General features: G+C 47.7%; 1 protein-coding gene across 1 annotated transcript; it reads left to right on the forward strand.

The window, feature by feature from the left end:
• Positions 1 to 6704: 6704 nt before the first annotated feature.
• PGK1 (phosphoglycerate kinase 1) lies at positions 6705 to 18167 on the forward strand. Its single transcript, XM_082289236.1, has 11 exons — positions 6705 to 6833; positions 9398 to 9448; positions 10231 to 10386; positions 10513 to 10657; positions 12770 to 12873; positions 13572 to 13691; positions 14508 to 14622; positions 14915 to 15094; positions 15629 to 15806; positions 15990 to 16088; positions 17707 to 18167. Exons 1-11 carry the CDS (start codon positions 6769 to 6771, stop codon positions 17745 to 17747), a joined length of 1254 nt encoding a protein of 417 aa, XP_082145362.1. The 5' UTR covers positions 6705 to 6768; the 3' UTR covers positions 17748 to 18167.
• Positions 18168 to 20072: the final 1905 nt, after the last annotated feature.

The following is a 20072-nucleotide window of genomic DNA, read 5'->3' on the forward strand; positions in this document are numbered from 1 at the left end:
TCCCTGAAAGCCCGTCCCAGTTAACCCGGGGCTTCTCTCACTCCTTTTATCTTTGGCTTCGCCTCTTTACTGACTGCTTCCCTCGCGGCAGAGCAGAGCCGCAGCCTCAGAGGCTCCACACTCGCTTCGCAGCTCTGGGGTAACCAGCCCGCGTCTCATGCACACACTTTCATCCCCCTTATCCCCCCAAAAAGAGGTAAGAAAAAATACTCACCTTTCTCGGAGTCTTGGTGCACAAGATTTTACGTGTTTAATTACCGCGGTACCTCAGGGAGCCTTTTCTTTCCTTTCTTGTTGCTTTGTCTCCTCTCTTGCCCTCCGGGTGTTTGACTGCAAACGCCCCTGACCCCGCCGGGAAGCACAAAGCGAGGCGGGGGCACCCCCTGCTCTGGGTTCCCCGGGAGATCCCAGAGCTGAGCCTTTATCCCCGTACGGGCACCGAATTGTGAAACACGAGGCTCGCTATTTGTAAAATTTGAAGGGAAGTTTAATAAAAGGGACAATTAGGAGACAACAGCACAAAGGGCGGCACGGCCGGGTGCTCCGGCAGAGAGCCAAAGGCGCACCTGTACATCCAAAAGATCGGCTTTAAAAGTACATCGCTTATTTTTATTCATCACCATCATGCATCATTCATTAATTCATTAAAGTTGCTGAGTATCCACTTATCTGTCTTATCTTTTTCCTTGGCTCCATTCCCTCTGGTTTCGGGTTCTTCGGATAAGATTTTCCAGGAATGTGAAGACCCTCTCCCCATCCTTCCCAAACTGAGCACCCAAACTACAGACATTCTACAGCATTACATTACAGAGCCCAGGCAAAGCTTTTCTCACATTAAGGAACGTGAAAAAACCAACATCACAATCCATTCCTAACAATGATGGAACGTGCAAAAAACCAACATCACAATCCCGTTCAGAACAGAGGGATCAGCGGTGATGCGCATGCGCAGGCGGAGTGATCCGCCAGGAGGGACTATTTGTGATGCGGTCCTGCCCGCGGAGGAATAACGGGTGATGCGTCCCGGCGCGGAGTGATCCGCCAGGAGGGACTATTTGTGATGCGGTCCTGCCCGCGGAGGGATCATCAGTGATGCGTCCCCACGCGCATGCGCACTGATCCGCGCGCCCCTGCATTCTGCGCACGCGCGAGGATCCGCGCACGCGCAGCTGCCAAAACGAGCTTCACTAGAATTTGAAGGAAAGTTGAAGAAAAGGGACCGTTTAATAAAAGTTTAAGGAAATCAGGAGACAGCAGCACAAAGGGCGCTACGGGCGGGTGCTTCGCACAGAGCCAAAGGCGCACCTGTACAGCCAAAAGATCGCCTTTAACAGCGAGCTCCCGCAGCCAGCTCACAATCCCAGCCCGCCTTCCCGGGCAGGGTTTCTTTGGGACCTGGGCTGCATTTCCATCCCCCGCTCTGGGAGTCACCAGGTGCGTTAGGAGCGAGCCGATCCCGCTCCCTGAGACACAAGGGCTTGCTCGAGGAGACTGTTCCTGTTCCTCTGTTCCAGCCACTCTGCTCTCCCCAAAACACCATTTCCTCGGAGCTCCTCTGAAACTGTATTTCCATGGACCCAGGGCTCCAGAAGCTGCAGAGTCGTGCGATGGGGTTTTTTTGGGAAGGGACCTTAAGCTCTTGTCATGAGAATTTCAGGGCTCTAAGACTCAGAACGATTTGGGCTTGGAAGGACCTTAAAGCTCATCCAGTGCCAGCGCTGCCACGGGCAGGGACACCTCCCACTGTCCCGGGCTGCTCCCAGCCCCAGTGGCCAGCCTGGCCTGGAACATTCCAGGGCATCCAGGGGCAAATCCCCCTCTCTGGGCAGACAGAATGAGCTAAACCTGGCTATTCCTGAGGGAGTGATGGCAGCACAGCCGGGTCCCGCATCCCTGATTCCCACTGGGAATCTCCATGTCCTTCCTGCTGTGGGATCCAGGAGTTGCAGTAGGATTTTTGTGTTTGGTGCTGCATTCCCAGCACGGCAGAACCTGTCACCCTCAGAAACACGACCAGCGTGACAAGTTTTTGCTCCCTTTCTGCTTTGTTTTTGCTGTGTTTTGTTTCTCTTGACAGCTGGCTTAGAACTTCTGTGTTGCTGTTTAGACATCAAGCTTTGGGGCTGAGGTTTTTTTATTCCCAAGTGCTTGCTGGGAGTAAAAATACACTTCACATCTGCAGTGTGTGCACGTGGCTTGGGCTGTGGATTCACAATTCTGGGGCACAAAAAAGTCCCTTCACACCTGTGCTGGTGGTGGTGTCCCCTGTGAGAAGTTTGGTGGCTGCCTCAAACATCAGCTTTTCAGGCTTGATGGAATCCATTTTCCGTTTTACCAGCATGCAGTTCCCGCATGGATTTTTGAACCGTTCCCTAGATGCTTTCAGTTCAGTACGGCTGCATCATCTTTTAAGATACTCTTTTTTTTTTTTTTTTTTTTTTTTTGCCTTTTTAAGTAACAATTTTAGACCACATCTCTGCAGAGCAGTGCTATGGGCAATGTTAGGGTGATTTTTTTCCCTTCCAGTTGACTGGACAATTTAAGTAGTAGCTGTGAATTTGCACCATGTCTGCTTGGTCATGAAGGAAAACTGCTGATCAGGTGAGATTGGGTTGTCTGTGCCCCATTAAACACATCTCTAAAATAATTTTTTTAAGGAGAGTTGGAGAGCCGTACACACACACCCAGGTGCAGGGAAAAGAGACACGAAGAAGGATTTTCCAGCATTTTTTACTTAACCCTCATTCCATTTCATGCACGGACAGCCCTGACACCCTTTGTTCCTGCAGATGTTGGGAATGAGATGGTGCAGGCATCGGCCAGGTGAGGGAGCAGCCAGGACACGTCTGCCTTTATTCCCTCAGGATTGTGCCCGTTTTTCAGGCAGCTTTTCCCACAGTTCCAGACTGGATGCTCTTTATCTTTCCTACACGATCTCTGGGCTTGAATATTGACCATCTCCCACTGCACCAACAGAGCCCTCAGACCTTGTGCTGCAGCCTGTTTTTAAGTGGAAGCTTCAACTGCAGCGGGTGCTTCTAAAAGCAGGAAGTTTCTGCAGCCTGGCTCATTCGACACAGAGGGAGATGCAGATTATTGGTCTCCAAACCACAGCCCTCCCGTTGCCTGTGGTCTGCCTAAACTTGCACAGTCCTGTTCCTTTAGGATAAATGAAGCTGGCAGGATCGTGCAGGAGAGGCCTGTGCCAGTCTAAAGTACAGCTGCTGCTCCATATTCCTAGGAGTGAGTTCCTAGGATGGTCACAGGTCTAACCCCCAGCTCCTTGGGTTTGTCATTAGCAGCCCTTTGCCCTCCTGGCTTTGCTGCACTGGTTAATTTAAAAGTGCAGGGGTTGAACTGTTTGCATGGGCTTTTTTCTTTAAATATTTGCAGTATATTCTAAATATTTCACAACAGGAGGAAAGGACAGAGAGGTGACTCAAGAATGGAAATGAGCTTTGAATGTGTATCTGTATATCTTCCCCTTTTTTTGTAACTCCTTTTGTAAGACACAAATTCTGGTGCCTGGACCATATCCCATCTGCAATTGTGTTCTGCCGCCTCAGGTTCTCATCTGACATCCTTGCTATTCTTCTATCTCATGTCCTTCACCAAAAAAAAGGGAGGAAAACCAAATAAGGATAAAACCAGACAACACTGAATGAGCTATGGCTGCACTTCTGCCAGAACAATGATCTTCATTAAGTGTGCCAAGATTGCTACAGACTTCTTATCCAATACTCTCCTAACCTATGGAATGGATACAGTGGAGTTGGTCCTATTGAGTAGAGTACTCTTGGTCATTTTTATTTATGGCTTGCTTAGTCCTTTATTGCTGACTGCCCTGTCTACCTGGGGATTCATAAGTGTCCTGCTGTCCCTTTTCCCTCAGCTGTGGCACAGGGCTGTCCTAAATCGCTGTGGGTGCTCAGGTTACTGTGTTCTTGCCACCACACACTGTGACATTCCTGCTCCACACTTTTTTACCCCTAGGAGGTGACAGGAGAGCTTTTGAAATTAAAGCCTTGTCCTAATGAATGAACCCATTTCCCAGGGAAAGCAGGAGGTGCTGCAAGGGCTGGGTTGTGGGCTGCAGCTGGGAAGAGCTTTCCTTTCTGAGTCAGCATCGAGGAATTTAACCTTTGCCTTTGGAGAAAGCAGCACAGCATGAAGTAGAACAGGGAGAAGGAAATGGATTAATTTCAGAACAGTTAAATAGTTACAGCTCCTGTGGATCCAGAGAAGCCCTTCCTTATCTCCTCACCCAGAGTCCCTCTAAGGTGAGTGTTTGTTCACCTGCTGTCACTGGTGCTTCTGGCTTGGCAGGTGGAAGTGGCTCTGGCCAGCTGTGCTTCATGCAGGTGATCCCAGCTCCTGAGGAGAGGCTGGATTCAGGACCAGGTTAGGATTTTACTCTCGGGCCTTGGTGAAGGCTTTATTCACACTGACACTTTCAGGTGTCCCTGTCCACAGCTGACATTGTAAGTGCCATCCAGGGGCTCTGGGTTACAAGGTCTCACCTGATGATTCTGAGGTCAGGTCTGGGTTGCTACATCACAGGAGGGACCCCTGGGTACACCCCAGATTTACTCTGCAGTCAACACTGAGACTGTTACTGGACCTAATTTAATTTGAAACCTGAAGGTAGATTTATAGCAATAGATAAAAAACTACAGTGACACACACTGACAAACTAAGGTGGTATTTCCTGGTGACCACCTCACAGGTGATTTCATGTCGCCTGTCAGTTTGCTCCCACTTGTGTATTTCAGCATTTATTGCTGTTGGGATTGATACCTTTCAGATGTCTTGGAGGCCCATCCAGGCTTTCCTGAGCTTTCTGACAAGTCTTGCAGCAGGAGACTCCCACCCTTCTGCCTCAGGGTGTGAGCAGTTCATTAGTCTGGCTCTCTAGGTACATTTCTGTTGACTTTCTAGTCAGTGCATGCTCATTTGACTCAGAGAATCATTTAGGTTGGAAAATACCTCTGAGACCATTGAATCTGATCTTTGACCAATCACCACCTTATGAGTGAGACCAGAGCACAGAGTGCCAGTCATTCCTTGAACACCTCCAGGGATGGTGACTCTACACCTCCCTGGGCAGCCCACTGCAATGTTATAACAACCTTTTCCATGAGAAATTCTTCCTGATGTTCAGCCTGAACCTCCCCTGTCACAACCAGAGCCTGTTTCCTCTTGTCCTGTCCCTGTTCCCTGGGAGCAGAGCCCGACCCCCCCCGGCTGCCCCCTCCTGTCAGGGACTTGTGCAGAGCCACAAGGTCCCCCCTGAGCCTCCTTTGCTCCAAGCTGAGCCCCTTTCCCAGCTCCCTCAGCTGCTTCTCACATGACTGACTCTCCAGACCCTTCCCCAGCTCTGTTGCCCTTCTCTGGACCCTCTCCAGCACCTTTGTGTCAGCAGAGAACTGATTTTGTCATCACCACTTTCTCAGCGGTGTCTGTACATTTTTGTGAGCATGGCAAAAAACCAACGCTGTCAGCAACAGAAAGGCCTATCCTATGGGCAAAAGACAAAAGCCCATGAGCTCCTTTTTCACCCAGTAGAGTCCATTGCACTGTGCTATTGTCGCCCAGTGCACAGCCCACTGCACTGTGTTAGAGGCTGCACGTATGTTGGGGCAGGTGATTTTGGACTGCACCCACCAACGTGCTACGAGGGCATGGAGTCCCAGGACAACAGGGAATGGCTTTGACCTGGCAGAGGGCAGGGTCAGGGCTGCCTCCAGCCCTGGGGTCCCCTGCCCAGGGAGGACATGGAGCTGTTGGAGAGATCCCAAAGGAGGCACCAAGATGATCAGAGGGATGGAGCGATTCTGCTATGAGGAAAGGCTGAGAGAATTGGGATTATTCAACCTGGAAAAAGGAAGGCTTTGCGGTCTTCAGTACCTGAAGGGAACCTACAGGAAAGATGGAGAGAGACAAGGGCCTGGAGTGGCAGGACAAGGGCAAATGGATTCCAACTGAAAAAGAGTAGGTTTAAATGAGGTATTAGGAAAAAATTCTTCCCTGTGAGAGTGACGAGGCCCTGGCACAGGTTGCCCAGAGAAGCTGTGGGTGGCCCTGGATCCCTGGCAGTGTCCAAGGCCAGGCTGGACGAGGCTGGGAGCACCCTGGGATAGTGGAAGGTGTCCCTGCCCACGGCAGGGGGTGGAACGGGATGATCTTGAAGGTCCCTTTCAACCAAAACCATTCCTTGATTCTATGAAACCATGCTGCTGAAAGGTGTATCCCTTCAAACAGTTGTTTTGTCCCCAGTTGTCTTGAGAAGTATTTATGTAGGTCACTTAAAAATATCCCGGGTTTTGTCTCGTCCTTTACTGTCGACACTTGGCCTGCCCCAGGCCTATGGCTCAGCTGTGAGGTGCCTGCCCTTCATCTGAAGGATTCCCACCAGCCGACACACGTTTAGACACCATTTACGGGTGATTTTCCCTCAGATAAGGTGCGGAACCGTTAATTTGGTGCTCAGGGATCGAGCCCCGCACACTCCCGACTCCCTCAGGGAGCGGCGGCTGCGTGTGGGACGTGACCGGGGCCGGCGCCGCAGCCCCGCCTCCGAGGGCCGGGATGTCCGCTGATGGACAGGAGACTCGACCAATAGAAACGGAGGGCGGACAGCACAAACCAATCGCTGATGAGGGGGGCGGGGCGAGGCGGATTGGGTGGTGGCGGCGCGGGCGGCGCTGCGGCAGAACGCGGAGGCGGCGAAGCGGTGCGGGTTGAGCGGCAGTCGGGCTAGCGGCAGACATGTCTCTCTCTAACAAACTCACCCTGGACAAGGTGGACGTGAAGGGCAAGCGCGTCGTGATGAGGTGAGGCGTTTCGGGGAGAACGTGCGTCTCCGGGGGCCGCCCTGCTCCATCCTCCACGCTGGGGCCGGGCCAGTGCCCCCTGGCAGCAGCCCCTTGCTCGAGCCCGGCACGTGTCGATCTGTGCGGTTTTAGTTTCATTTTTTTTCTCTCTCGCTGGGTGGTGGAGAGGCTCCTGCATCCATCATCGAGTCGGCCTGGCTTCCCTGCGGGGGACGTGGCGGCCGGGCAGGGTGTAAATCCCGGCCAGGCTCTGCCGCCTTGGATCACCCCGCTCGCACGTGTGTCGGCCACAGGCGGCTTGAGGCGAAATCCAGCCAGCCTGCCGTGCTTTTATTCTAGAGAACTACCCCCAAAATGTTTATTTCCCGGTTATTTTTTCCTTACTGAAATTTCACAAAGCATTGCAATAAGAAAGTGAAGATACGGCTCTGTCCAGCTATCCAGATACCAATAATAATTCAGCATTTTGCACCCGGAATCAAATCATAGAATCACAGAATTGCCTGGGTTGGGAGGGACTTTCAAGCTCATCTCTTTCTACTCCCATGCCAAGGGCAGGAACACCTTTTGCTAGGCCAGGTTGCTCCAAACCTCTTCCAGCCTGCCCTTGGACACTTCCAGGGATGGGGCGTCACCGCAGATTTTCAGAACATCCTGGTCTGAAACCCTAAAATAGGCATTCATGGCTTACTTTTAAAGCATCAGTCCCTGAACGCCTAATGTTGGAGTTGTTGCCAAATCCTGGGAGATAAGGGCACCAAGGTACATCGTGATATGCCCTGCTCGAGATACTTTTATTGTGGGGTAGTTTGTTCAAGGTCACTATAATGTGGCTGCTACGTGTGTGTTATCTATTCTGTGAGTAGGCAGGGACACAGCAAAAGTACAGCTTCTTTTAGTCGTAGTATGACAGACAACTTGCTCTTTTTACCTTGTCTCTGCAACCTTGTTTTGACCTAGTTCCCTAAAAATTTGGTTATCAGAAACCAGCCCGTGTAGCAAGTACTGAAGAAGCTTGCTCAGGATTTCTGTGCACTTTCTAAGTCTGGTATAACAAAAGAGCTTTCTATCTCTATAAAAGTCTGTACCTGACTGGTTTTTTTGGCCATCTGTCCGGTTTTTTTCCATTTCTGAGTCATGTTACAGAGAGCAGCCGTGCGTTGGCAGACGATGGGCTGGGTTTGCCCGCTCAAAGTCTCTGTTAATTAATGCACAAATCTAACTTTGCTGTTCTGTGAGGGGCTACCCAAATGCAGCAGGTGACTGCCAGGCTCTGTCTCCTGCCTGCATCTCACTTCTCTGAAACGAGTCACCACGTGTTTTCGGTAGTACTAAAATCGATACCTCTTCATTTTCTGCTCATGTTCATCGTAATTTTGGCGTACTCACGTCCTGCTTAGCTTCCGGTCCTTAATGCGGAAGCTTCAGGAAAAGTTGAGAATGGGGAGGAGAGAGGGTTCAGGGCAGCTCAGATTTCAATGGTCTGCAGGGGGGAAGAAGGCTGAGCTGGGTCTTTCTTTTGTAGTTTTGATGGCTCTGTAAAGCAAACTGTTCTTTTATTCTCTCCTTTTAGGATAACGGCCCGATAATGATGCTTTTCTTTGCCCTTTCTAGAACTCTGACCACTGTGCTGTGGGGCTGCCAGTTCAATTTCTTTCTGCTCAGCTACTCCTGTTTTGCTAGCAGCTTTTGTCTTTTCTTCCCATTTGTTTCACGTGCTGAGTGGGCTGCAGGGGGATTCATTCACTCAGCTTGCTGAACTCGGACGTTCTTTAACGTAGAGAGTGATAAAGGATGCACACTCTGCTCTCTGCCATTCGCTGTCCCAGCTGTGGGTGTTCCCTTCTGTAGCTCAGTGAGCAGTTCTGCCTCCGCAGTTACGAAACGCAGCTTCCTGCACATGGGCACGAGGGATGCCAGGAGATCGGGCTGGTGAAACTCCTCCCTTCCAGCCCTTCAGCTGGCACGAGTCAGGAAGTTACCTCAAGATCCAAGTCAGGCCTTCCAGGGAGAATGTGATAAACCACAGCACTCAGCTGTAGGGAGATTCGAGCTGCAGAGGACAGAAATGAAAGCTTCCTTGAACTGCCTGCTGGCCACAGTAGTCCAGCCAAGTGTTTTAGAAGCCTCATTAGGGAACACAAGGTCATTTGTCGTTGTTCATTCCCTTTCTCTTGGAAGCTCCTTGTTGGGGATCTGAAATCATGTTGTTAAAAAATAAAAAGTTCAATCTTTTCCTGCTCAGCATCACTGCTGCTCTGGTCCTGAGCATTAGGATATATTGGTGGCCCAGCTTTCCTGAGAAATCCTAGCAGTGGTTGTTCTCCATTTGTGGTGTTATCACAAGCAGAAATGGCTGGTAATATATTGATTTCAGAATGGAACTTGTGGACAGGGCAGAGCTGAACATCTTACTCTAATTGTAACATTGCTTTTCTAGCCAGGACCTTTACTGGCAAGTTCCCTCACTCATTTGTTGAATATTTAAAATTAAATAAAATAAATAAGTAATAAAATAAATTTGTTGAATATTTAATTTTGCTTGTGGTTTTGTTTTTTTTTAGGGTTGACTTCAATGTTCCAATGAAGGATCACAAAATAACCAACAATCAGAGGTGAGCCATAATTTCCATCCCAAATGGAGGCCACAAAGTCTGCTGTGTCTCTGACTTCTCCCCAGTACCTGGAACATTACCACGATTAAGCTGCCATTACTCATACCAGAATATTAAAGATATCAGAGAAAGTCCCACCATTTTTAATTAAACCCCCTGCAGTTATTAGGAAACTACACTTAACTACAAGGCTGCTGCTTGCTGTAGCTGCTGTGGAAAGCATATGGAGAAAATATGTTAGAGATCCTGAACTTCCTAAGCTGGTTATGACTATTTTGCAGCCACATCCCTTAGGCTGTGTGTGAAGGTTGTCTCTGTTACTATGCAGAAGTCTCTGTGCCTCCTGCTTACCCTGGGGCTGTGTTAACTTGTCTTTGTTAGAATAATTGTTGCAGTGCAGCACACGAAGATTTAGGTTTTAGAAACATTGATGCCAGATGTCTCGCCCTGCTTGTCAGCCACTTGCAGGCAGGTGCCAGTTTTGTTCCCCACAGTGTGCTCACTACTTATCATTTCTCTATTGCTGCAGGATCACAGAGTAACCCAGGAAGCCTGGTAGTGTTCAAGTGTCTCCTGGCATTTCTTAGCTGAGCAATCAGCAGAATTTAGATTACAAAATGCATTTTAATTCCGTGTCCTGTATTGCTTGGAAAATAACAGTGAAATGTATGAAAACAGGCTGGGATGGAGAATTTTGTTGATGCTTTCTTAAGGAATTGTTCTGTCCAGCTCTTGTGCTGGTAATTGAGTCCTTATTAATTTGTTTCTCTGTGCCATTACAGAATCAAGGCAGCTGTTCCTACCATCAAGCACTGCTTGGACCATGGGGCCAAGTCCGTGGTTCTCATGAGTCACCTGGGTCGCCCGGATGGCGTCCCCATGCCTGACAAGTTCTCCTTGGCCCCAGTAGCTGTGGAGCTGAAGGCACTCCTGGGCAGGTAAAGTGGAAGAGGAGCCTCATGTGCATCAGGCCCTCCCTGTCAGGGAACCTGGATGTTTTCCCTTCCTTTCCTTCCTGACCAGGAAGTCACTGGTGAGGTTACAGTGTGTGTCTTGTGTTGCAGGGATGTCTTGTTCCTGAAGGATTGTGTTGGTGCTGAGGTGGAGAACGCCTGTGCTAATCCTGCTGCTGGCTCAGTCATCCTGCTAGAGAACCTCCGATTCCATGTTGAAGAGGAAGGGAAAGGGAAGGATGCTTCAGGGAACAAGGTGAAACTTCAAGTCTGGCTTTCATGTGTGCCTGCTCTGATCTTACCACCTCTTTTGCTGCAGATTGACAAGGAGCCAGCAGCCTCTCTAGAACACTGATTGTGAATTTGCTCTTCAAAGGATGTCAGAGATCTTCAGTTCAGTGTGTCCCATTGTTGGGCAAAAGTTTTGAGTGGAATATAGTGAATTTCCAAGATGAAACAGCTCAAGTGAAAGGCTATAGAAGACTCTGTCAAAGGTGGTGTAGTCTGTAAAAAAAAAACCGACAAAGAAACTAAATAGGGCTGTGCAAGAAACTGCTGCTTGTTAGGCTTCATTTTTGGATGTTTGAAATGAAAACCAATTTGGATCTAGTTTGTTGCCACCAGGCCCATAAGAATGATGCTTCTTTCTTGGGTTATATGGCTAATATTTCTGCAGCACAGGGATTATCAAACCTTCTAAGCCTGTCTGCTCTTCAGAGTAGTTATCTAGAGCCAGGCTGCCTTGCACCTCTGACATTTTGTTGAAGGTCAGCAGAGTGCTTGCTCCAGACAGCTGCTTTTCTTAGCGATGGTGACCCCTCTGGCTTTACAGAGGCCTTGGCTCTGTTCAGATCCAGTGCTTGGAGGGAATGCTGACATAGACTGGTGCCCTTTATGGGCTGACACAGGACTCCTGTAGTTTAGGAACACAGCAGAGAGTTGGTGAGCCTGTGCAGATGAGAGGGGGAAATGGAGCAAATCTGGAATTACTCACTGCTAGAACTGTGTGCCGCTGCAAGTATGGTGGCAGGGAGAAGAGTGGGGCAGGAATTTCATTTTCTTTGGGAGACAGTCCCTTGGTTCTGTGTGTTAATGGAATTCCCAGATGATGTAGCTGGATGTGTGCATGTGGAAGCACACACTGCACTGAGCACAGTAGGAGAGGTGCCTGTGACAGAGCTGCCTCTCCTACCAGAGGTGAAAGTCAGTGTTATGGAAACAGTGTTTGCAATACAGGATTGCACGTTCCTGACTGGTGCTTAAACTGTGTTTTTCCAAAGCAGATGCAGTGGTAGTGGTTCCTCTGTCAGAGCCTCTTGTGTTCTGCTCACAGATGGTACTGGTTCTAACTGGAGCACTTAGTCTCTGTAAAGCCAGACAGTTTGCTGAGTGAAGGAGCAGTTGGCAGCATTGTTCTAGAATCTGTATGGTCCCTTGAACTTGTCTCCTGCTCAGGCTCTGCAAAAAAGGGCCCCCAAAGCTGTGCTGAACACCCCCTTGCCATCTCCTGGAGTGCCTTCCTGCCATTGTCCCCATGGAGTCACATCTGGGTGCTGGCAGGGGCCTCCCGTGGGGTGATGAGCTGACAGAGCAGAAAAGCCCTGGGAGAGGGGCTGGCCTGGCTGCCAGTCTGGGCTATTCCTCTACAGCAAGTGGCTGTCAGCCACCTCTGAGCAGTCACCCGCTGCCCAAGTGAGCTCTGCTGTCTCCTCATGGTGGGAAGGAGAACTGAACTGCATAAGCCATCCCATGAGGATTTGGTAGGATGCTTGGAGGAGGGAGAAAAAGTTTTTTAACAGAAATACACCTGTTCTTGCCCACTACATACTACACTTATCTCCAGTTTTCCACTGTGGCCTGTTGTAGTGTGAGGCCATTTGTCGGACTGTTCATCAGTTAATCCTCAATGCAGTTGCTAAATCAGTCCTTCAGGAGCTCATCCTTTTACCTGTGGCTCTTGGAGACCGTGCTTTCTTTGTTCAGTGAGTGAGCATGAATTTGTTTAGTGCGATTTAAGCATTGCCTTGTCTCTCCACACCCTTCTGTGCTACCTGTGTTCACCACACAACACTGGAAATCTGCTGGAGAGAGACTGAAAGGTTTGTGGTACTGCAGTTCAGAAGTGGGAACAGTCTTCAGGCCTGCAGTAGCAGTCTAAGAGTTTAAAATGGAATTTAAACCATTTAAACTTTTTTGTTGCTCCTGCTGGACTGGGAAAAAGCAAATAAGACTGACCCACTGGATGAACTGATGAGTTCTTCCAGCTGACCTTTCTTTGCTTTGCATTTATGAGGCAAATTGCTGACTTTGAGCTTCGACTCAGAATCAAAGTCTCAGGGTACAAACTTGTCCTCCTTTTTCTTTTCAGATCAAGGCTGAGTCTGCAAAAGTGGAGGCTTTCAGAGCCTCTCTTTCCAAACTGGGAGATGTCTATGTCAATGATGCTTTTGGCACGGCCCACCGAGCTCACAGGTGGGTACCCATTTCCCTTCCACAGGCAGAACTGCAGAACAGTATCTGCCATGGAAACACATAAAATATTGCCCCCAAGGAGTTTTAATTTCCTTTTGGGCTTATCCCACTATCACTGTGCTGTGTTTGTTCCTCAGCAGTGGATTTACTGGAGGTAGTTGTCATTAGTGTATGCTCTTTCAAGTTTGTCTCTGGGAAAAGGAGAAAGCTGAAACAAGATCTTAAGACTTGCATTGCCTTTTTTTAGACTTTGAAGATCTAAAAATTACTTGCTTAGGGCTTATATGAATTGTCCTGTAATCACAACAGGCCTCTTTTCCAAAAGATTCATCACTGCAGAGTGATTGTTTTCATGGAGTGTGTTTAGATGTGTACTTGCAAACTGCAGTGGTCCTCCTGGAAGAGGAAATCCCTGCTATTGGCTATTCTTATTTGTCCTCCAGTGTTTTGGATCACTAGTTGAGATGATAAATGTCTTGCAGATCAATATTTCTGTGCAAAACCAACGGCAGAAGTTAAGCATGTACAGCTGTCTTATCAAACTAGGTGAACAAAGCCCCTGTGTGTGTTTTCATGTAGGTGGTTGCTGTTCTCATTGCTTCAGCTGACTGAAGGGTTGGCTTTGCAATGCTGCGAGACATGGGGGTGTTTCTACATGTAAATTTTTCCATTCCTCACTTTTTACTTTCATTCTGCAGCTCCATGGTAGGTGTCAATCTGCCTCAGAAGGCTGCTGGCTTCCTGATGAAGAAAGAACTGGATTATTTTGCCAAGGCCCTAGAGAGTCCAGAGAGACCCTTCTTGGCAATTCTTGGAGGGTAAGGCTCAAGAACATTGTGACTGTATTTCTCTAACTCCTCTAACAAATGACAAGTTGTTTTGGCTTGGTTTAAACAAGTGCTTTCCTTTCAAGTGTATCTGCAGCTCATATTTGTAGCTGACTCCTGAGATCTGAGACTTGGATTAGAGAAGAGCAGTTCTGCTCCTGTGATGGTACAATCTGGCTGCTCATTGTCTCTCCTGACCTTTTACACTCCCCAAATTGAGACAGTCCCCAGCAGTTTTTTGCCCAGATGAGCCAGGAGAGCAGTTAAAGCCATGTGATGGCCCAGACATTGTCAGTGACCTTTCCTCCCCAGTTCAGGGTACAGGAGAGCTCAGGCTCAGCACTCAGTAAACTGACATGACCTCTCATTATGCAACGGAGCCCTGCTGGGGCTGCATGGGCTCTGCTCTGCCCCAGCACCTGGTGTGCAAAGGGACTGGAAGGTGCACAACCAAGTGACTGCTCCCGTGCAGAAATATTTAATTGCAGCCAGGTCTCATCACGTGTGCCCAGTCCAGCACTGCAGCTCTGCGAGGTGCATTTCGTCAGGTGAACTGACTTGGCTGGGCAGTCTGGGGAAATCAAGCTCTAAGGGGCCAAATGAGGTTTATATTTAAATAGAAATGAAGAAATGGAGGGCTGAATAATGCTCTAGGAAGCTGAATTTTCATGCTGGCCTGCAAACTTGCTAAATTCTCTTTCTGCCCATTCCCAACAACTCCTTTGTTGGATCATTCTCTAGAACAGCCTTGACATACCATAGTCACGATACTCACTGTTCATTCTTTTTCCTTTTCTCTCTCACCAGAGCCAAAGTTCAGGATAAGATCCAGCTGATCAATAACATGCTGGATAAGGTCAATGAGATGATCATTGGTGGTGGAATGGCGTTCACCTTCCTCAAAGTGCTCAACAACATGGAGGTACGAGGAAAAAATTCCGTGTCTGCTCCTAGTGAAGAATGTGGTCTGAATGCCCCTTACATGTTCTGGGATTGAACACTGGGTATCTTGGCTCTCTGCAGGAGTAGGGAGCACTGAGAAATTACTTGACAATCCCTTTGCAAAACTCGGATTACTGCTATGTCTCTCCATGTGCTTTATGAAAACAATCTTTCCAGAATTGCTGTCTGAGCAGTTTGGGTGCTGATGTTCTCTTCTGTCATGACCGTGAACTAAACAAACACCTCTTACTTTTCCCAAATATTTCCTCTAGATTGGCAACTCTCTGTTTGATGAAGAGGGATCAAAAATTGTCAAGGACCTGATGGCCAAGGCAGAGAAGAACGGTGTAAAGATCACTCTGCCTGTTGACTTCATCACTGCTGACAAATTTGATGAGAATGCACAGACTGGGGAAGCCACAGTGGCTTCAGGCATTCCTGCTGGCTGGATGGTAGGTTTGAATGGGAAAGGGACTGAGAGGAGGAGAAATAAGGAACAGGGTGGGTAGGACAACTCTTAAAGGAGTAGAAAGATTAATTGTGATCCTTGGCAAATGTTTTTGAGGGCAGTCAAGCTGTGTAGAGTTTGTTGGTTTAATGAAATTGACACCCTGTTGTTCTGAGTTTTTAAGTCTAAAGTAGCTTTTGTGAGATTTGGATTAAAACGGCAAAATTCCTCTCCAACTTGCAGATCTGAATGCAGTAGAAATCCCTTTTATTTGGCTGGAATTTAAGTAGCATTGGCAAAGTTCCCTAACTAAGGCTTCAAGAATCTGACATTGATTTGAAATTGACTTACTAGTGTTAGGAAGATAAATACCACACCAGGCTCCACCCTCTTGCAGCAGCTGCTGGCAAATCTGTCCCTGCCTACAGAGAAACTCTTGTTTCATGTCTGGGGTGAGGGAGAAGCTTCTGGCTTGGCATGGGTGATTTGAGCTGGGGTCAGCAGTGAGTATATCTGTGCCTTCTCTCACTTCCCTTAGGGCCTGGACTGCGGCCCTGAGAGTGTGAAGAAGTTTGTAGAAGTTGTGGGAAGGGCCAAGCAAATTGTGTGGAACGGTCCAGTTGGGGTCTTTGAGTGGGACAAGTTTGCCAAAGGAACCAAAGCCCTGATGGACAAAGTGGTAGAAGTAACTGGAAAAGGCTGCATCACCATTATTGGTAAGTAGTTGTGTTTGTTCTTGTTTTTCTCAATGAATGAAGGAAGCTTCTGCTGGCCAGCACTGTGTTAAAAATATTGGTCAAATTATTTTCCTCACATTCTCCTCTGTCCTTCAGTGTGAGCCTTCAGTTGGACAAAATCTGAATTTCTTGTGTGTCTCATGGATTCTGCTTGTGCTACAGGTGGTGGAGATACAGCTACTTGCTGTGCCAAGTGGAACACTGAGGATAAAGTCAGCCATGTCAGCACAGGAGGTGGTGCCAGCCTGGAGCTGCTAGAGGGTAAATCCTCTTTTATCTTCATTTGTTTGAGTAAATTTGGAGTTCTGGGTGCTTTACCATGTGTCGGTAGTCAAAAAGGCACAACAATAGCAGAATGTTTTTTTCTGTCCCACCATGTGGAGTTGGTTTCATGCAGCTTTGGAGCCACAGGCTCCTCCTGCTGCTCTTCTGTAGCCCTCACAGAGGAAGAGAGGAAGGAAAATGGAATATTCCTGCAAACAGCACAGTCTGCCTCTCCCAGAAGGCAAAAACACTGGGATAGAGAACAAGAGAGTGAGCTGGATTTTGTCACTGATCCCTCAGGACATGCCAACCACCCTGTTTAAAATGCCTGGTTTCTGTTAGGGAAATCTCATCAGAACAGTCTGGAATTCTTGCCAGAAGTCTCCTCTTCCTGTTCGGAATTCCCTTGGTTTGGGGGAGCCCTCTAGTGCTCACTGACAAATCTGCACGTGGGCACTTGGAATTCAAAATGGTGAGGATTGACGAGATTCTTGTAACGAGTTCCATTGTTCTCTAAACGACTTTTCATTTCCTCTGGTAATTTGCCGTTTCCCAGTGTGTGTAAATTATCCAATGCTGTCAACTCCTCCGGAGAGGAGAAACTTCAATAAACTGCCTTGCAGCTGCTATTTCCAGGAGTGAGGTGGGAGACAGAGCTTTTGTTTCTGTTGCCAAGGGAGTGATGGGCAAGGGAAAGAATGCAGATGGCTCGAAGGAAACGCTGTGTATTCAAAAGGACAAACTTGTCTAAGGTTTGGCCCAAAATATGGGTTTGTGTGTGTGATCTTTTAAATGTAACGGAAGTCTGGCTAATTAGAAAAGCTTCTGAAGATGAAAAAAGGGGGGGAAATCCCTGAAAACCCGGCAAGCTAGTGGGTTGTGAACAGTGTAACAATTCAGTCCTGCTGCACAGCTTGAGCATTAGAAGGTTGTTTTTCTGAGGAAAGGCAAAACCAGAGTGGTGTCTGTTAATTATTAAAGTAGGAGAAAAAGCTAAAAATGCTGTAGAAAACATAGCACTTTAGTAATCTAGGCCCTTGTACTCAAAGTTGAGCATATTCTTTTATCCCATCAGTTGGAAAGAGACATGTAAATGTCTCAACCTGGGTGTTTTAGTCACAGTAAAAGACTTGAGACTCGTGGGAGGCTTTTTCTCTAAATTAATTCTTAAAATTTCCGCCGCACTCCCCAGAATTCTATTTACGTGCCACTAGGGATTTAAGAAAGTATGCAGCAACTCCCTAAATCCAATTAAAAATCTGTTTGCCATCAAATTTAATGGAAAAGGATGTTGGGTGTTTGGATCTGGCCCTAGCAGAGACTTGGACAGAAACGTGCCGTTACTGTTAATTGAGAATTGATGGCTGGGCTGTGTTAGGAATCTCTCTGCTGACATCTGAGTGCAGCTGTGCTCTGGGTGGATTTACTCTGTGGAGCAAGTCCATGGAACCACCATGGTCAGCGTGCAGCCAAACTCTTCCATTTTCAACCTGTAATTCCTGATTTACTTCTTTAAATTGCATCTCTTTTCAGTGTTTCAGTTGCAAGCCTGAAGCAAAGTTGTTTGAGCACAGAGGGGTTCTTAACCCTGCTGTTGTGTTTTATCTGCCCCCAGGTAAGGTTCTCCCTGGTGTGGATGCCTTGAGCAACGTGTAGAGAGCAGAGCCCCACGTCCTGGTCCCGTGCACAGCCCCTGAGATCCAACACTTCAGCGCTTCTGTATTCCAGCTGTGCCAGAGGCAGATCCCAGAATGTAAACCGGAACGGGACCTTGGAGCAGGAGACAGCAGAGATTTTTCCGACTGCAGTTTACATGATGTGGGTTTGTCCACTGTTACCCCACTTGAATTAACGTAGTGAGTTGAAACTGTTGTTGTGAATTTAGAGTGTATATATTTATATTTTGCCTTTTCAAAGAGATTAATCCCTGTTAGACATGTATCTCAGAAAGGAGTGCACTATCCAGCTTCCATCCTAGAGGCATTTTCATCACTTGACACGGTTCAGAAACCAGAGGGGACTCCAGTTTTTTGGAGGTTGGTTGTAATAGCTGCTGAATAAACATATTTAAAGTGCTCCTAGTTTGTATGTTGTCCTTATTTCAGGTTTTTAGAATGGTCTGCATTAAAATACCTTCTAGCATCAGGAATCTGAGCTAGTTTTCCTGTTTGCTCTAATTATAATATTTCTAAATCTCCTTTTATGTTTGTCCCAGTGGCTCTATAAGCACCCAGTCATCATCAAAATGAACTTGGTAAGGAAGTAAATTGCCACAGATGTGCTGTTATGTTAAAACTTCCGTGCCCCTCATAATAAAGTAAGATGAAATTTTGAATGTGCAAGTCAAGTAAGAAAAATGCAAGTTCAACTGCTTGTCATTTAGAGAACTTGCCTTGTAGTGGGCAACTAATGTATTTAACGTCAATATAGGGAGGTAAAAATGAAGTCCCCAGCAAACAGAATTGCAACGTGCCTCTGCTGAAGTTTGTGGTCCTAAAAGCACTAGGAGTAGCATGGTAAAACTTCACAGTTGGACACTGAGGTTTGTGTGTGGCTTCAGCACACGGCAGAACTGCAGGTACTGTCAGTGGAGGCCCAGCAAGGTGGTTCCAGTGCCTGGAGCTGGATTTCCATGTGGGCTGTCCCGTGCTGGCTCCTGTGCTGGCTTCAGGGCCCAAATGTGAGCACAGAGTGGCTCAAAACCAAACCTGGGACTTCTCCAGCCTCAGCCTGGCCTTAGCTTTGGATTATGGCAGCAGTCACGGCTCTGCTCTGAGGAGAGTCACTGCTCCAGCTGAACTGCTTGTGGATCTTCCTGCTGGATCCAAGAAAAGTGAGTGGTGTGGGGCAGCCATGGCCTGGTTTGGTTCCCAGTGAAGTCCCCAGCTCTGGTGTTCCCAGGAGGTTCTGCACTGCAAAAACCTTCAGGATGAGCCATGGAGGGCAATCCCTGAGGTAAGCAACAGGTCACAACACAGATTCTGCTTTGAAGTTCATTTCTATATATGAAATATGACTAAAACAAAATGAAAGCATGTGTTATAAGACATACTCTGCCAAGTTTTACCTGGTCATGAGGGGGTGTGAATTAAAACCCAATAATGCTGAAGGGTGGTAAAGCTGCTATGAAATATATACTTGTTACAGTTTAAAGCTGAAAGTGACTATTGCAAAGACAGTAGAAATAATGCAAATTACTGCAGCACTGTGGTGTCCTCCTCCTCTTCCTCCCCTCCTTTGTAACTCTCCCAAGCATTGTCTGATGGCACATGAATGATGCACATTTTTGCTGTGCTGTGCTCATGTTTTCCAGGCAGGGGTGCAGACCTCCAACAGCTGCAGGAACGAGGCAAAGAAAGGAGGGGGCTTGTCAGCCACAAAAAGACCGTGGATTTTGGAAATCCAGTACTACAAAAACAAACATTCCACCACATCTTGTAACAGATCCTCCTTGTCTGGCTCTGGCAAACAAGGCCTCGTGACAGCACAGCCCATTTTTGTTTGAGTCTTGTGCCCCTGTGCTGCTGGATTCCCATGGAGCAATAACAGACTTTCCCCCAGCCCTCCTTTCTGGGTCTTTACAGTGGAAGGTTGGTGTGTGGCCACTACCTCTGCTGGCTTTTTCCTCTCTCCATCAAAAACAACAAAACAAAGCTATCTGTAATCAAATACAGCAAGCAGTAATGATGCTCTGTAAACACAGATGTCTCTGCTTAAAAGCATTTTTCCACCTGGACTTTGGATGGTTCCTACTCGCATCTCTAAAACGTCCTTTTGTTTCCACATGGCTTGTTTTATGTACTGTTCTGTGTTCAACACAGCAAACCTTGCACAGCAGGGCCAGAGGGATACTCAGCTTTAAATAAAAATCAACTGTAGTTGTAAATAAAAATGGGTGGAACATCTGAACATGAGGCCACAGGAGCTGAACACTTGATGGCCTGCAGCTGAGTACTTCAGTGACAGACTGTCTATGGCCTT

This window comes from Coloeus monedula, assembly GCF_965178545.1.
Source record: "Coloeus monedula genome assembly, chromosome: 12".
Taxonomy (NCBI): domain Eukaryota; kingdom Metazoa; phylum Chordata; class Aves; order Passeriformes; family Corvidae; genus Coloeus; species Coloeus monedula.

Coding starts and splice junctions, on each gene's coding strand:
- PGK1 (XM_082289236.1), top strand. CDS start 6,769: ATGTCTCTCTCTAACAAACTCACCCTGGACAAGGTGGACGTGAAGGGC. Junction 9,449..10,230: donor AAAATAACCAACAATCAGAG/GTGAGCCATAAT, acceptor GTGCCATTACAG/AATCAAGGCAGCTGTTCCTA. Junction 15,807..15,989: donor AGGCTGCATCACCATTATTG/GTAAGTAGTTGT, acceptor CTTGTGCTACAG/GTGGTGGAGATACAGCTACT.